At 38.4% G+C, this 18460-nt stretch overlaps 1 protein-coding gene across 1 annotated transcript in view; it reads left to right on the forward strand.

Annotated features, from left to right (window-relative positions):
* Positions 1–3222: 3222 nt before the first annotated feature.
* Kif5b (kinesin family member 5B) overlaps positions 3223–18460 on the forward strand; it is a 37605-nt gene continuing 22367 nt past the window's right edge. Inside the window, exons 1-10 of the mRNA NM_057202.2 lie at positions 3223–3751; positions 9984–10071; positions 13888–13961; positions 14635–14739; positions 15372–15420; positions 16050–16105; positions 16189–16276; positions 16428–16552; positions 17761–17865; positions 18148–18293. Coding sequence (NP_476550.1) covers positions 3626–3751; positions 9984–10071; positions 13888–13961; positions 14635–14739; positions 15372–15420; positions 16050–16105; positions 16189–16276; positions 16428–16552; positions 17761–17865; positions 18148–18293 — 962 coding nt within the window. The 5' untranslated portion in view covers positions 3223–3625. The remainder of the gene's footprint in view (positions 3752–9983; positions 10072–13887; positions 13962–14634; positions 14740–15371; positions 15421–16049; positions 16106–16188; positions 16277–16427; positions 16553–17760; positions 17866–18147; positions 18294–18460) is intronic.

Genomic DNA, 18460 nt, shown 5'->3' on the forward strand with positions numbered 1-18460 from the left:
TTGTCCTTATAAGAGTTGCCTTGCTCATGGTGTCTGTTCACAGACAAGTTTTGTTCACAAAACCCTAACTAAGACAGAAGTATTCCACAGGGATTTATTATCATAATTGTTTATTATCACAAAATGTTGAGAAAGATCTTGTTTTCTGCATAGCATTTTTCTCCTTCGTGGTTCTATGGCAGGAGATGGTGCTTCCTTATCCGAGTATGCATGGCAGGTCTGAAAGCAGAAGGCTCTTGCAGGGCATTTCCCTTTAAGGCTTTTGCTTTTACTGGGCCTGAGCTTCCAAAATCTGATATGCAGGAAGAAGCAGTAAGGCGTGCTGGCTAGTCTTGTACCAACTAAACACAAACTAGAAGTATCTGAAAAGAGAGAACTTTAATTGAGAAAATACCTCCAAAAGATCCTATTGTAAGGCATTTTCTTAACTAGTGATTGATGGGGGAGGGCCTAGCCCATTGTAGGTGGTTCCATCCCTGGGCTGGTTGTCCTGGGTTCTATGAAGAAAACAAGCTGTGCAAGCCATGGGAACCAAGCAAATAAGCAGCACCACTCCATGGTCTCTGCAACAGCTTCTGCCTCCAGAATCTTGCCCTGTTTGAGTCCCTATCCTGACTTCCTTCAGCGGTGAACACCAAAGTGTTAGTGTAAGCTAAATAAACCCTTTTCTCCCCAATTTGCTTTAATAGGAATGGTGTTTCTTTGGAGAAATAGAAACCCTGAGACACAGGGGTTGAAAGGCCAAAGACATTGTTGGGTCCTTTGCTCAGAGCAGTACCCCAGAGTATCCCTCCCAGGCCCTTCATCTTTCTTCTTTGTTCCCATAGCAATGAAGCCTTCTGAGTTACCTCTTGGGAATGCTCCTCTATTTTTCCCTTGAAAATATCCAATTATCTCAGTATGGTTTCCTTTCCAATTGCAGTAGCTTATGACTGATGAAACTCTGCTTAGCACTGTTTACCTTTGACAGTGCGCTAATAGTCACAGAAACCAATGAAAGTCTTAGCTTTATTGTTAGCTTTCTTTTGTCTACAGTGTTTGTTTGTTTGTTTGTCTGAGATAGGGCATCTATCTATCTCAAGTGGCCTGGAACTCATTATGCATGCCAGGCTGTCCTTGAACTCAAAATCCTTCTATCTCAGCCTCCCGAGTTCGAGATTACAAAAGGGCACACATTTGTCTCCTTTTTTCCTTAAGGTAAATTAAAAAAAAAAAGGAAGAGGAAGGAGGTGGTGAAAGAGGAGGAAGAAGAGGAAGAGGAGGAGGAAGAAGAGAGGAAGAGGAGGAGGCAATGACAGAAGCTGACTACAGACAGGAGCCAGGTATTGGAGAATTTGGAATGTAAATGAAAAACCTACTTTTCAGAAGGAGAACTAGATTCTTTTGAAATTAGAGATAAAGATGACAAGATACAGATAATGATGAAGAAATCAGATGAAGAATAATAGAACTGAAGAAACAACAAAGTAAAAATCTCAGTATCCTGGGCTAATAAGGGACATAGAGCACAATACAAACAGAGCAGGAAAAGATAGCTCTCCCCAAAAAGCATGTGTCCAATCCTCCTTACACTGACTCTCTACTTCTTACTGAAAACCTCTAAAATCATGGACTACCCGAAATGGTGGTTCCAAATATCAGCAAAGAGAACACCTTCTACTCTTGTCTGGAGGACAGAAACAACAAGGCAGCCTTCAATTCAAAAGAAAGAGTTCAGAAAAAAAGAGTATTCCCAGGACTGCATTCCACATAGGTGCTCTGTCATGCTCAAGGACATGGCCTGTTGGCCCACTGTTATCCAGACCTGATGATGGCACCTTTATTCAAAGTTCTGCCTTGCCTGGAGCCTCTCAGAACACGGGGTCATTTAAGTTGTATCCACATTCCACACTTCCAAGGCCTGTGATAAAGCCCTACTTTGCTTGATTTCTAAGATTCTCCACTGCAACTGAGCTCTTTTCCTCCATTGCAGAAGGCCAATCAAGCTGGATCTATTAAACTCTGGATTTGTTTCTGGAGGTGCTAGGATGTTCCAGTGAGCTCAGCAGGTCATTTACCCAGCCAAGTCTGAAAACCAGAAAAAAGGTTTCTAAATGTTGTTGAAGTTTTCCCTTGCAGCACCTCAGAACCATTTCCACATAGAGTTTTTGTGGTATTTATCTTCGGAAAAGAGAATGCTAAGTCATTTGTTTTTTAAGTGCAAGTGGTGGTTGAAGCCAGGGCCTCCTGCTTTCTAAGCAAGCACACTAGCAGACTTATGACTCCAGCCCGGGGAGTGGTTTTCTTAGATATGTAACCCAACGTATTAATATCTAGGTCAGTGTTTCTCAACCTTCCTAATGCTGAGACCCATTAATACAGTTCATGTTGTGGTGACCCCAAGCATAAAATTATTTCATCACTATTTCATAACTATAATTTTGCTACTGTTATAGATAGCAATATAAAAACCTGCTATGTTATTCCAAAAGTGGTTGCAACCCACAGGTTGAGAACGGCCGATCTAGGCCTTTAAAGACACTCTTAAGGAACAAGTGCTACAACAGCATTCCTCTGGTGTTGCAGCTAAGTTGGGTTTCCCATTGGTCAGGGAAGTGGGACCTCAAATTCACCAAATACCTTTGGGAAACAGTGGCTCACCTGTCAAGTGATGTCAAGCTCGGGGCAGCTAAAGGTGACAAGTGACGGGGAGGTTCTTCTTCCAACCCACCCAGCAGTTCCATATTTCTTGGAAAACTTCTCACATTACCTGAAAGAAACTTCCCCCTTCTTTGTTATGTCTGAACAATGCTCGCGGGGTGGGTTACTGCTGCACCCCGGCCATGCCCCACCCTAAATTCAAATCTCCCCGGTTTTGGCAAGGCGATCTAAAACAGAAACAAAATAAAACCCAAGGGTGCATCAGTAATCATTTTTTCTCTAAGGCCAAATGAAAGCACTCTTCTTTTTAGGGATCTGGTCTCAAACTAAATTGAACATCACCATTAACTGGTTAAAACTAACTTCTCCAAAGAAAAAGAGATAAGTAAACCTTCCTGTGCTCTGAGAAATTCTGTAGCGGCCTTGGCGCTATTCAACTTGCAGGAAAACTCGATCTGAAGTCCTAAACCAGCAGCTGAGGTGGAGCCGGCCATAGCCGGCGGCCGGTCGCAGGCTTGGATTGGCTGCTGGGCGTCGCCCCGCGCCTGCGCAGTGTTCCGCCCGCCCGCCCAGCTTGCCGCCAGCCTGGGCACTAAGGCCTTTGAGGGTGTGAGTGTCAGCTGGCCCGGAGGCCGGCGAGCTGCCGGGACAGGATAGTGGGCCGAGCCATAGGCCCCGGCTGTCCCTCCCGGAAAGAAAAGAAGGAGCCGCTCGCCAGTCCCGGCAGCCTGCAGAGATCGGTGAGGGAGACGCTGAGGAGCACTGAGGCGCTGTGGGCGCTGCCGCCATGACCGCCATGATGGAGCGGAAGTGAACTAAGGGCGCGGGCTGCCGGTGATAGCGCTTTGGTCTAGCTGCCTGGGGCTCGCAGCGCTGCGGAGCCCGGGCCTTCGGGTCCTCGCGACCCCTGCTTCTTGGCTCCCGTCGCTTATCCCACTGAGCGGCGGGGAGTGGCTCCCGGCCTGCAGTCCCGGCTGCCAGAAAGATGGCGGACCCGGCGGAGTGCAACATCAAAGTGATGTGTCGCTTCAGACCTCTCAACGAGTCTGAAGTGAACCGCGGCGACAAGTATGTCGCCAAGTTCCAGGGAGAAGACACGGTGATGATTGCGGTGAGTGGCCCTGTCCCCACGTCACTCGGGGTCGGGCAGGGCGGTGAGTTCTGGGACGTGGCCGGTCGCAAGGACCAGAGGGAGCAGGGAGTGCTCATTCTCCCGAGCCGGGTTTGCGGGTTCACACGGCCAGGGAGGAACGAGCTATGTTGAGGCAACTCTGTGAAGGTTCGAGGATCACCCCCCACCCCAGTGCTAAGCTCTGGCAGCTGGGAGGTGTCTTGTTTCTCAGTCTGGACACTCCCCCACCTGGGGCTCTGGAGGCTACGTCCCAGGAGCTAGTTTAGTGCACGTTCACTCGCGCGCTCGTGTGTGTGTAGATATGCTTGTTTCTCACATGTTCACCCTCTCTGTTTTTCATGTTAACAGTAATTGGGAAATTGAAGTCTGTAAAAAGAGCTAGTGGCTTTTCATTGAAATTAGAGTTAATTGTCTCTAATGTTATAGGAGGTCTAAGTAGATTTAGATTGGGCCAAATAAGTGTCAGAAAGATCTAGAATTTCATTCTTTAGCGTGTTTTAACATTGTAGGAAAGATAGGTATAACGGAGACATAGTGTTGTAAAGACCTTATGGGAATCTAATCACCGTTATTAGATTCATGTTAATACAGATATAGTCTATCTTAAAGGAAATTGATCATGGTAATCTGAGAGGCAGCAACTACTCCATTGTAGTGTAAAATGTAACTGAGCTGATTGATTATTATTAGAAAAACCTGAAAGGGAAGATTTTTTTTTTATATAGCTAGCATTGCAGATTCTCCGAAAACAGCATTCTGAGTTCAAGATTAAAAGTGACTGATAAGATTGCCTCTATATACAGAACAGCAAGCTAAACTAAAAAGTAAGCGCATCATTAGTGATGATGCCATGGGCATTGCTATTAGGATTCAATTGTTAATGTCAGTTTTACTCGTAATTGTTTGTTCTTGAGTAGAAATCTATATTTAGTATATTGTTTGAGCTACTTAATTTAGAAATAGGGCAGAGAGGTCACGGAAGACTGGCCATTGATGATTGAAAGCATTGGCCTGATGGTAATACTAAAGTTCTCTAGTGGGTGTGTTAATGTGAAGGTTTTCAAAGTTCAGTTTGGGAAATGTACTACATCCTCCTGGTAGGGTTATGGCAGGAAAAAAAAGTATATATATCAGGTCACTAACCCCAACTACTGCTGTGTGAAGACTGTCAGGCCAGTTCTTTGTTAATGAGTTCTCAAGATGCTCTTGCTATAAAAGACATCATAGTAAAGAAGGGAAGTTAATTGAGCATAGGAATTCTGTTCTTTAGTGCACAGAGACCAGAGTGGAAGGTGGTTAGGTGTATGTTGTGCCTGCAGTCCTTAGCAGATTAGTTCCCAACTTGAGGCTTCTTATTCCTTAGCATCTCTGATTATTCAGTTTTAGCAATGATTTATACAATAAAGATATATTTCATTTGCCACTATTATTAAGATGGTCTTAATTCTCTGAGTTTTTGTGCATGCTTTAAAAATTTTGTAAATATCACTAAGATTTGTTTTGCTTGGAATGCCAAAATTTAAGATTTTGTATTAAGTTTATGTAATCATAGCACGTGTGAGCCTGAGACAAGAGGATTGTGGCCATAATACATGCAACAAAAGATAGCCCCCACTACAGAAAACACATTTATTTTAGGTCCTTTCCTTTGGGAAAAGTTATCATGATTTCTGTTTGAAAGTTTCTGTAATACAAGTGGGTTTAACCAATGAATAGAAACTTAGGTAGAGGATGAGTAAAAAGTATAGGGGAAAGTACATTTTAAAACTAAAGGAAACATTGAGGACACTAAAAAGATACTTAATATATTTCAATTATTGTTTTAGAAATTGATTTCTTACATGTATTACCCATATTTATATGATGAAGTCTTTGTGTTCAATTTTTAAAAGACTATTTAAGAAGTTATAAGGGGTTTAAGGAATGAAATGAAAGTCTCTATGCCAAAGAGCCAGATTGAAAAAAATTGTAAAAACATGATTTATTTAACTTAATTTATTGGATCCTAAACATGATAAATTAGAACTAGTTTAGGAGAGAATTGCAACAGCATAGCATGTAAAACTAGAGTGTTTTAAGTATGATATTTAGGTATTTTGTTCATTATCTTTAAGTTAAGTCAAAATTTAAGATCTAAATGTGTTAGTTTATAATGTCAACTGAGTGGTAGTCACTGTTCAGATAAAAAATAATTGGATAGAAAATAATTGGGGATTCTGCTTTTCTTCTAAGTTTAGCTTTTAATATTTTGCCCAAAATTTTTCCTGTTACCCTCAGAATCAATTTTAATATAATGTGGCATTCTGGTAAGTGGACCTGTTGATCTTGCAGTGTTGTGCATGATTTGAGTAGCTTTTAGCCTTATTTGTGATATAAATGCTTGGTAAAGTGCAATAAATATGACCACACTGAGTGAAACAAATCATTCCCTGAAAATCTTTGAACAATACAAAATAGCTATTTCAGTTAGAGAGCTCACAAAACAGTGAGATAGCAAATAAGACTGAGTATCTATGTGTTCCCCTGAACTTGCTGAAAGTGAAATCCCAAAGCAAAAAAGTTCCTAGCAGTATTTCTGCATCTTCCTGTGCAGGGTTAAATGTCTTCTAATCATAGTTCCTTATATGGTATATTGTTCAGGCTGCCAGAACCTAAGCCAGCCTGCTGTAATTCATTGACATTAGAAGAGATTTAAAGTAATTAGATTATCTTTTCCATTTCCTTGCCTCAAGCAAAACATAACTTGCACTTACAGGTCAGTACTGGCTTGATATTAAACCTTGATTGCCTTGAAAATTGAAAAAGAGAAAGGAGTCCTCACCTCAGTGCCTTAAGGAAAACTCAGTGCACACTGCATTCTGAACAACCATTATTCAGAATGCCTGTCAGTAGCATATCCCTGCTTCATGGCCAAATTTGGTTTGATCTGAACAGTCTCACATGGAAGTCATTCAAGCAGACCAAGGTGTCATGTAGTTTAGTTAAACTCATTCCTTGGATTTATCCTGCGAAGGCTAAGTCAGATATGGATGCATCTTGTGACTTAGAGTTTGTAAAATAGATTACTTTTGAAAACATAGAATTATAGGTTGTGTAATGTGTATTTCTTTTTTTTTTTTTTTAAGATTTATTTATTATATATGAGTACACAGTCGCTGCCTTCAGACACAGCAGAAGAGGGCATCAGATCCCATTACAGATGGTTGTGAGCCACCATGTGGTTGCTGGGATTTGAACTCAGGACCTCTGGAAGAGCAGTCAGTGCTCTTAACCACTGAGCCATCTCTCCAGCACCCATAATGTGTATTTCAATTTAAAAAATTTATTAAAAAAAATTAAGACCTGATATATAAGTTTCCTTTGTTTAGTTTATTCAAAAGATTGAGATGTATCTTAATTATGAATTTTTCATTCACAAGGTCTTGATTTCTTCCTAGGAGGCCAGGTTCAGTTAGTAACTTCAGGCGGTATCTTTAGTGACAACATTTGACTTACATAGTGAAATTAATGATTTGTTTTTATTGGGGTATGTGTGTGTATGAGTATATGAGCATGTATGCATTCAGGTTCCCTGGAAGCCAGGAGAGGGCATTGATCCTCAGGAGGTGGCATTAAAGCTATTGTGAGTGCTTGACGTGGCTGTTAGGAACGAAACGCCTCAGGTCCCCTAGAAGAACAGGAGGAGTTCTTAACTCCTGAACCATCTTTCCAGTCCCAGTTAATACCTTACAACTGCAATCCAAAAAGAATGCTTTGTCAAATAAGTAAAATACCAAATTGTCTTCTTTAAAAATCTGCACCTTTGGAATTGAATGTTAATGTGTCAGTAGCATGTCATCAAAAGGATACTTTGAGAATAATCAAAATTGATGCCTAAATGAAGTCATTCTTGCTATGCTTCTAGTTGCTGAGGGAAAACAACTGGGGCTTAAAATTAAAGGTTATTTTTCTCATATCATAGAAATTTTAGAAATAGGTTCATATTACTGCTGCTTCCAAGACCTTTTAGTAGTCTGTCATGCTTCGTTGCTCACTTTTGATTATAATAGTTAAGTTTGCGTCCACTACAGCTCCAGATTCATTCCATGAATCAGAAAGGAATCCAGTGCTAATCAGAAACTGTAAAAATCAGGAAATCATGCAATGATCTATCTTAATCCCTGAGACTAAATAACTGGCAACTGAGAGTGCTGAGCACTTTTCAATGTGACAGAAATAAAGACAAATGTTACATTAAAAAAAAGAAGAAAAGAATCTGGGTGATTCCTTTATTAGTAAAGAAAGAATTTCTCCAAGGCCTGCTAGCAGATAACCTCTTTATATGAGGTAGAACTGGGTCATATGACCACCAATTGCAAGGGGACTAGACTAGCGGAAAGTAGCAGGGAAAAGACAAGGCTTGGGACAAGCCCTAAGAACAGGGTTTCTTAAACTTTCCCACTTGCCTGAGAAATAGTAAGCGTAGTCTTATGCTACTTACAGTGTATGGGTATATAAAATATTGGACATTTACTGATAATCATAAAATTATTTTAAGACATTCCATTGTGATACCACTTAGTAAAGATGAACACAATTTTATATACTAATGAGATGGATGTTCTTGTTTACTTTTAAATAAGGAATTAAGTTTTATTTGAATATTTGATACCACAGTATGTGGAATATCTTCAGTAGTTGAAAAGTATTGACTACTCCAAGTTGTTTTCAATGTGTTTGTACGGTGTAAACATACACAAAATAAGTGTGATTTAATTCTTTAATTAAAAAAATCAGAATATAAAATGTGTGTACCTCAAGGAAAGGTAGCTGTGAATTGAAATACTCAGTACCAGAGGTATGGGTCAGTAGTAGAGCACTGACTTCAAAGAAGGTCAGGTTGGAAAAGAATAAGGAGCAGTCAGGTAGAACAGAATTGTCAATGAGTCTAAGATTTAATTTTTGAGGTGGGCTGAACATTGGTTGGAACAATGTAATTAGATCAGGCCTCTAAAGAAAGAGTAACAGAAGACCTAAGTATGCATCTGCCTGCTCCCTAGTTTTTCCTAAAGGAAGTTGGATCCCCAAATATACAGCAGCCATGACTCAAGGGAAAACATGATTTTAATGTCATGGAGCACTTGCTAGGCCTCCTACCTGACCACCAGGAGTTGAACTTTTATCATGAGGCTTGGAGGCTCCTTTACCCAGGGAGTCATCTCCATGGCCCCATATTCTGAACCTTAAAAAAATTTTCTATGTAGATATTTAAAAATATCTACAGGATGCAATGCTCTTTTCACTGTATTGACATTTGCATTTGGTCCTTGCTCCTGACACTTCAGACTTCTTTTTCTTGAATGTATATAAGCTTATTTTGACTACAGGCTCTGTAAACACCTTATTATCGATGCCTACACTGCTTCCTCACATCAACCCCAACTGGTGTCATGGCTAATACTGAAAAGAGGGCCAGTGAGTCAGGTGCTTTTTCTAAGGCTGCCATGACATTCTTGTGCTATCCTCTAGTGTACTCTTTCAGTGTGTCAGCTAAGCTGTGGTCACTTAATTGTGTCGTGTGTATCTCACTGTTAATTTAAGCTCCACTAAAACAGAATCTGTCTTGGTCATCATGGTGTCTGCATTCCATAAATATTTGTTAAATGAAAGGATGAGAAGCTGAATGAAATTGTTGAAAGAGGGCTGAATTTTAATTGATGGAAGTTCTGTTTTAATTTTGTCATTAACAGTTTTTATGCCTGTCAAATTCTTATTTTTTTTATTTGCAAAGTAATATTAGTATTGAAAATGGACACTAGTCCTGGTGGCAAGGGGCTGAAATCTAAGCTGCTTTGGAGTTGGAGCCAAGAGAATCTCATGTTCAGGGCCAACTTGGACAATTTAGTGAAAGAAACCCTGTCTCAAAACAAAAATGCTTTTAAAGAAACTGAGGAAGGCTGGGACTAGAACTGGAAGTGGAGCTATATGGAGAGCAAGTGGGGAGCAAGGTATAGAGAGAGAAAACTGTACCTCCGTACTTCTCAGAATAGACCCTAAGGTATACTGGGAGCAAACCAAATGTTCTTGTTTTTATGGAGCTGATTTTCTAAGGTCTTACCCTCATGGTGCAGAACAGGTATACTATTGTTAAAGGTAAAGATGCCACGGTGTCTTTGAGTTTAAAAATGTCCACTCATCTGTAATTTGTAACACTTTTGTTTTCATTTTATAGTCCAAGCCTTATGCATTTGATCGTGTGTTCCAGTCAAGCACATCTCAAGAGCAAGTATACAACGATTGTGCAAAGAAGATTGTTAAAGGTAAATGTAACTCTCCAAACTTTTTTTTTTTTTAAAGATTTATTTATTTATTATATAAGTACACTGTAGCTGTCTTCAGATACACCAGAAGAGGGCATCGGATCTCTTTACAGATGGTTGTGAGCCACCATGTGGTTGCTGGGAATTGAACTCATGACCTCTGGAAGAGCAGTCGGGTGCTCTTAACCACTGAGCCATCTCTCCAGCCCTCCAAACTCAGTTTACTTACTGTCCTAGCAATAAGTAAAATTTGGTTTGTGATTTTTTTTCCAACATTGCTTTTTATTTTTAATACCTGCTTTTGCCTACATTAATTAGAAAGTTAAAGTAACAAAAGTCTAAATACAATTTTTAAACATATTGCACTTTTCAGTTACTGTGATCTCGTCATATATTGTACCTAGTAAAGACTGCTATAGGGATTGTGTTACAAGCTTATTTTTGAAGAGTGAGTTCATGAGTGATTTCCTAAGATACTATTGTAGAAATGGAACAGTATGAGAATGACGTGGCTAGATAAATTTTTAAAAATTAGAAAATAAGTTTTATTTTTTCTATTCCATTGTCCCTTCCTCAAAGGTTTATCTTACAGTCATTAGAAAAATCCTGTAGGAACTTATTAGGGAAAAAAAAAAGTAGCACCCACAGGAGAATATTCTAGTTTTAGATTTTCTAAAATCTTAAAACTCTAAAAGCAGAGAGGGTGCTAGACTTTATGTTTACTGTAAAAATGCTTTTTTATCAAAGGGCTCTCATTAAATAACTGTTTATGATAATTATATTTATTGACAGTTCTAAAATATGCTCCTTAGTTTAAAGCAGAAATCTTAAATATTTACCAGACACGTTGGGTTTCAGTATGAAGACGAATGAAAGCAGTCATGGTGGCAGAGGTCTTTAAACCCAGGGCTTGGAAGAGACAGGCCAATCTTTGTGAGCTCAAGGCTAACCTGTTCTACATAGTAAGTTCCAGGCCAGCCAAGTCTAGGCAGTGAGACCCTGTCTCAAAAAACAAAAAAGCAGATGAATTAGGATTAAATAGCAGAGATGGTGTATCTTAATAACAAGAGGAAGTTGGGTGTGTAGATAAGCAGATTTGTAGATGAGAGGGGGAAACTATAACACTCTTTATGTTAATTTCATAGTACATATTGAATGTAGAGTAAGGCATGTGAATGAAGAGTGAGGAATGGGGAGGTGTTCCAGAACAGGCATGCAGTAGTGAATTGGGGCGTGTGGAAGCATTGCCAGACAGCAATTAAGTTAGCTTCCAGAAGAACTGAGTTCACCCACTTGAAATTTTACCAGGCAAGTACAAAAGAGGAGATTAAAGGGCGAAAGAATTGAGGATATTGTCCGTATAATGTTTGTATTGGTGTACCATGGTGCCTTAAAGGGAAGTTACTATGTGAGAGACTTGAAAGACAGTGAAAAAAGATGGTAGGATTAATGGACAAACTGGGTATGCCTGCAATCTCAGCTCTCAGGAGGAAGAGGCAGAAGGATTACCATAAGTGTAAGAACAGCCTGGGCTACCTAAGGAGTTCCAGTCTCTAAAATCCAAAACAAACTGATAGAAAAAAGTTAGTAGATTATAGTTTCCAGAAGACAAAAACCAAAAAAAACCCAAAAAACAAACCACAAAAAACTTGGGCTCCGTCAATCAGGAGTAATAGAAGATTGTGGAGGTGGTGTGGTTAGTTAATAAGAAAGGTCATGGGGTCACAGCAGTTCATGTGGTGGTGGCTAGGGCAGTGCAGCTCCTTAGCAGGCTGCCCCACCACCCCCACCTCCATGATGCCCAAGAGGAAGGTTAGTGAGGATGGAGCGGCAAAGGCAGAGCCCAAGCTGTTGGCCAAGCAAGTCCATGGTGCATGCAAAGCCGAAAAAGGCCACAGGAAAGGTAAAGCATCAGCAGAAAAAGTGCAGATAAAAGAGAAGAGGGGAGCGAACAGCAAACAGGCTGAGGTGGCTGACCAGCAAACTACAGATCTGCCTGCAGACAACAGAGAGACAGAAAACCAGAAAAGAAAGAAGAAAAGAAAGAAGCGAAGTCCAACTAAGTATTCATCACGTGGTCCCCGTCTCCCTTGTACAATCCAGAGGAATATTTTTATCAACTATTTTGTAAATGCCAGGTTTTTAGTAGCTCTAGAAACATTTTCAAAAGGTGAGGGAATGCCACCTGACCCCATTTTTTAAGTGTAAATGTTTTTTTAAGAGGTTAAATCATTTGCTGGTTTATTTTTTGGGACAACCAGAAAATAGCAGGATACTGAGTCAGCAGGAGAGGCTGTGACTGTCTCAGGGGTCACCATAACATTGCACAGAGGGGGCTAGTTTTATATCCTACAGTACAAAGCATACTAAATGGCAGTTTGGAGTCTCAGTCATGCATTCATGTCCGGAATATTTTCAGTTATAGCTGGTCCGGTGTTTCTAGTAGAACCATTTTGTAAGAAAGCCAGTCTTTGTTCCTTGCCCTGTCAGAACTGTGACGTCTGTGGTTGTGGGAGTCCATTTTCCTAACAGTTGGGATAATGTGCAGTGAAAGATGGAAATTTTGAGTATGTTTTGTGTGTGGCATAAAATTGTGAAACTGGTGGAAAATATAATTGTGGAACTGAGGATTATGTGAAACTGGTGGATAATAAAATTGGTGGAACTGAGGATTATGAGCATTTGGTTGTTATGAGAGGTCTTAAGGAAACTTAAGTTAGAGGCTGGAACATCACTGGATTAAGTTCAAAGAAAAACAGTATGGTAGCTCTTCATTTGCGTGGGTGAACACAAACTCTTCAGAGTTTGGGTACCTGTGATAAGAACTGGAATGTCTCTGTACTCTTACTCTGATCTTCAACCAATAAAATCTCAGTTATGAAAGGAAAAAAATAGGGGAAGGTTAGGGTCTCATTGTGGAGTTGGCAATCATATCAAGTCTCTAAGGGGCTAGTCAGGGTCTCGGGTCATATATTATATGGACGTGAAATCTATCAAAAATTAGGAGTGGTATTGGTGAGAGACGGTGAACTGGTTGCTAAAATGTTCATAAGATGAGGGAAGATTAATTGGTTATTCTATAACTGCAACAGAAGAACAGTGGCGTTACACTGTTATAATTTTTCCTAAAGATTCTATTATGGAGTATAATTATATTGCGTTCTTTTGACCTACTTTGTGTGAGTCAAAAGTTAGCCTCAAATATGTTAAGAAGGCCCTTTCTGGGGCCAGAGAAGTGGCTCACCAGGTAAGAGTACTGGCTACTCTTCCAGGGTGTGGGGCTCCTACATGGTGGGCGGCTCACAATTGTAACTCTAGTTCCAGGGGGTCCAATGCCTCTTCTGGTTCTGCAAGCACAGGAACACAAGTCTTGTGAAGTCAGACATGCATGTGATACACCCAAATAAGTAAAATAAATGAAAAAATTAAAATAATAAAAGTAAAAATGCCCTCTCATGATATGATCTGATTATCCTGCTACCTCACAATTGGGTATTAAGTAAATAGTTGTAGGTAGGTATCTATATAATACATTTGCCAGACTACATACAGTTGTATAACACTGGGGCATTAAATGCATACATGTAACACCTCTGAGATTTAAAGTGTAATTTTTAATGTTATGTATAATCTCAGAGACTCTAGCTTGTGTCAAGTTGACATAAAACTAACCAATATGCCATCCATCCATGCCTTCTTTGATTTTATAAGTTCATTACATATTATATATTGAACTTTAATCACTTTTTACATACTTTATAATGAGAGCATTTCTTTAAAAGACCTGGAAGTACAAGATCTTTTGTTTTCTCGCAGATGTTCTTGAGGGCTATAATGGAACAATATTTGCATATGGACAAACATCATCTGGAAAGACCCACACAATGGAGGTAACATTTCATAATCTGTGCTTAAGTATAGTTTACAGTATAAGTTAAGTAATCCACTTACTGATTTCTTGTAGTTAATTCATTGCGCTTAAATTTTTTTATCTTTATTGCCTTTTCTCATACAAATAATACACATGTAAGTGCAAGATTCTAGTTACTCATGAGCTTGGTTAGTAAGCTGTACCTGTATTTTATATTATAAAGTCTTACAAATTAATATAGCTATAAAGTATGGAACATTTTAAAATTAAATGGGAATTTTTCTACTACTTTATGATGTGAGAAAACTTAGATGATATTAAAAGTGATTGTCTCCTGAATATCTGCTACACTTCTGATAAGATTGTCTATAGAGTGTGATTCCGATAAGCCAGGGCCATACAGAGAAACCCTGTCACTCACACACACGCACACACACACACACACACACACACACACACACAAACACAAACACACACACACACACAGTGAGAGAGAACTTAGTTGGTATATGCTTATACAATATGACATGTAATACTTGAAACCTTGAATTTATTTGTAGAGCTATTTCTAAAAGAAAAAATTTCAGTCACAATGTTTATCCTGTTAACTATATATTAGTAAAGAGTCACAGGTTTTTGTTTCAATTTTTCTCTTGAAATTTGTTAACAATTCTACTTTGTTTTCTATGTAGGGTAAACTTCATGATCCAGAAGGCATGGGGATTATTCCAAGAATAGTGCAAGATATTTTTAATTATATTTACTCCATGGATGAAAATTTGGAATTTCATATTAAGGTAAATTTCCATGGGAAAGGTTATATTTTATTTAACTTAGGATACTTATTTTCCAAAATAACTGATTCCTGAAAGTCAAATATAAAAGCTGTTACAGCTGGAGAGATGGCTCAGCAGTTAAGAGCAATGACTGCTCTCCCAAAGGTCTTGAGTTCAAATCCCAACAACCACATGGTGGCTCACAACCATCTGTAATGGGATCAGATGTCCTCTTCTGGTGTGTCTGAAGATAGCTACGTGTACTCACATAAAATAAATAAATCTTTTAAAAAAAGTTGTTACAGGTATATAAGGTTGAAGGATTGTCAGAATTGGTGAACTGATTCTAATTTATAAGCCATTAGATGACTACCTGGGTAAGCCAAGTCTGTTCTTAGCTTCTCACCCTGTAGAAAGCAGTTTAACTACAGAGCTTTAAGATTCCCACTACACTTACCTTTTCACGTCCATTGTAGGTGGTTCTAACAGAAATGGGCTTTTCATTATTTAAGCAGCTTAGTGACTCACACTTTCCTCTTAGAATGTGAGTTGTGGCTAGCGTAATGTCCTAGTCTAAATACCTAACACTTAGACCACATTGTTTACCAAGAGAACAAGGAATATTAACTGATTGACTTTTCTTTGTGCTTTAGGTTTCATATTTTGAAATATATTTGGATAAGATAAGGGACCTGTTAGATGGTAAGTTAAATTCTTGGCTCTAATAATTTCAGTAGTACCTGTTACTCTTCTAGTATTAGATGTTCTTAGTAACATAGATGAAGTTTCATAAAGTGACACATCATACATAGGTAACTTAGTAGCGTATGTGTACTTCTATTTTTTTTTTTTTTTTTTTTTTAAAGTCAAGCAGCATTTACTAAGAGATGAAGGAATAGCTCCTGGTAGCTGGCAGGGAATGTGAACCTGATTGGGTACTTCTTAAATGATAATGAGGGCTTTAAACTGAGGGGTTGTAGAACTTAAACCCAGACTATTAGTCCTAGTTGTTAGATGCATTGTCCTCCCTTAGGCCTCATGTTATTTATAAAATGTGGGTGGTAGAAGTTTGAAATTTCTGTTTTTTTACATTAGTTTCTAGATTACTCTCCTAGTATGTTTACAATGCCTTGCTTTTTTTATAGTAATGTGTATGTATGTATGTACGTGTATATATGTATAAAATGTATATTTTAAAATTTCTATTGTTGGGCTGCTAAAGGAAGCCTACCACTTACATTACATTACATTAGTTATTTTATAACTTTCATTACTTATTTTATAATTGATATCCAGGTAAAATTACTAATACTATAACTTTTCTTTTTCAGTTTCAAAGACTAACCTTTCAGTCCATGAAGACAAAAACCGTGTTCCCTATGTAAAGGTACTTAAAAGAATGATTACTTTAGAAAACCCTGTAAGAGACTTTTTAAAGAGTATTAAGAATACTTTAAAATTACTTCACAGGGGTGCACAGAGCGTTTTGTGTGTAGTCCAGATGAAGTTATGGATACCATAGATGAAGGGAAATCCAACAGACACGTAGCAGTTACAAGTAAGTGGAGTATTCATTAGTACTGACCAGGGCATGTCTGTCTTAAATCTTAATGCAGTCTATTAATTTCAAGATATTTCTGGGATAATGCTTTGGGGGAATTATTAGTGAAGAAACTGTATTTATACTTGGCTTATTAATTTCATTGCAGATATGAATGAACATAGCTCTAGGAGTCACAGTATATTTCTTATCAATGTAAAGCAAGAGAATACACAGACAGAACAGAAACTCAGTGGGAAGCTTTATCTGGTTGATTTAGCTGGAAGTGAAAAGGTAAACCCTCTTTTGAAATTCTAGTAGGTCTTAGGCATTTCTGTAAACTTTACGTTGAATTAAAACTTATATGCTACATATTGTTGCATCTTGAGAACTTGTGGAATTCAATTTAGTAATCTGAGAATTTTGCTGTTGATGCAAGTGTTATATAATTGAAGTCAGTCACCTGTTCCCAAGTAACTGTCATTTAGCTACATTTGGTCCAGTCTGTAGGGTGTTTGGATTAACATGTATGTTCTTATTGATAACTTGTTAGCATATGCCATTAGAATTTTATTCTTTATCTCTTGTATGTTACCTCTATCCGTGGTAACTTTCTCTGTGACATTCTGATTTGGCTTTACCTTTGTCCCTTGATATCATAAAGATTGATTTTAGGATCTCTCACACGATCCCTCATAAATATACCAACATCCATAGATGCTCAGGTCACGTATGAAATGATGTAGTGTTTGCATAGCCCCTATACACATTCTTCTGTATGTAACTACTCTCTAGACAACTACTGATACCCAATGTAGTGAGACCACGCAGGTGGATGTTAAACTATATTGTTTAAAGACATGGCCAGAAACAAACCATATGTTGAGTAAAAATGAAGTTTGTTTTGGAATGTTTCTCAACCTTGGCTAGTTGAATCCATGGGTATAGAAGGGTCAAAAATTAGAATATATAAATGTTTTAATAAAGACTTCTGTGGCCATTATGCTATTTTGCATCTTCTGATTTAGAATGATGTACCTAGTCTTGTTCACCAAAAGTCTTACACACAGCTTATGTATTAGAACCACAGCTCTTATTTAGGAGCCATTTAGGTTTAGTCACATGTTAGCTTATGTAGTATTAGAACTCTCTTTTATTTTTAGCAAATTATGTCTGTGTATGGTTTAGGTGATTTCCAGTTTGTTGTTTTATAATGTAGTAAAGAGATAACAGTGAAGACTACAGATTTACATGTAATTTTATTATTGACCAAAGCACACTAGAAATAAAATTTAATATTACTCTAATCGCATTCTTGTCCAACTAGTTCTCTGACTAGGCTATTAGAAGAATAGTGGGTATTTAAGGATTTCTAGTCCTTAGTGTGAACACCCTTCCCTTTTGTAATTTTATACTACTGTTTATTGGTGGCTATTTGGAAAGTTGAAAGAAAATTATCTTAAACTTAGAAGTTTATCTCATTATTATGTAATCTTACATAGGTTAGTAAAACTGGAGCTGAGGGTGCCGTGCTGGATGAAGCTAAGAACATCAACAAGTCACTTTCTGCACTTGGAAATGTCATTTCTGCTTTGGCAGAAGGCAGTGTGAGTATACAAGTCTGTTCCCTTTTTTATGGGTAGTTATTTATAGAGAATATACACAAGTGTAAAACTGAATGAGTGTGTGATGTCTTCTGAGTTTAGTGTTATACAAACCCACTCCCATCTTGAAATCAAGTAGTTACAATAAATGAAATAATCGAGGCCTGGGAAAGCATATCTGATCACAGTGCCTGAGGCAGAAACAGGATGACCAAAAGTTACACAGCAAATATTATTGTATAAACCCTACTATTTTTGTTGTTTTGTCTTTGTTTTTATTTGTAGACCTATGTTCCTTATCGAGACAGTAAAATGACCAGAATTCTTCAAGATTCATTAGGTGGCAACTGTAGGACCACTATTGTCATTTGCTGCTCTCCGTCATCTTACAATGAGTCTGAGACAAAGTCAACACTCCTCTTTGGTCAAAGGTTTGTTGAAATACAAAGCCTAAAGACATAGCATTAAAGTTACTAATGTCAGATAGCCACTACTCAAATCCAGACATACTGTCAGAGAGCTAGATCCTGTACTGTGAATCAGGACATAGGTCATATAAGTTAGAGCTGTATTTTAGACCTAACAAACTTTAACTTTT

Source organism: Rattus norvegicus, chromosome 17 (assembly GCF_036323735.1).
Source record: "Rattus norvegicus strain BN/NHsdMcwi chromosome 17, GRCr8, whole genome shotgun sequence".
NCBI classification, from domain to species: domain Eukaryota; kingdom Metazoa; phylum Chordata; class Mammalia; order Rodentia; family Muridae; genus Rattus; species Rattus norvegicus.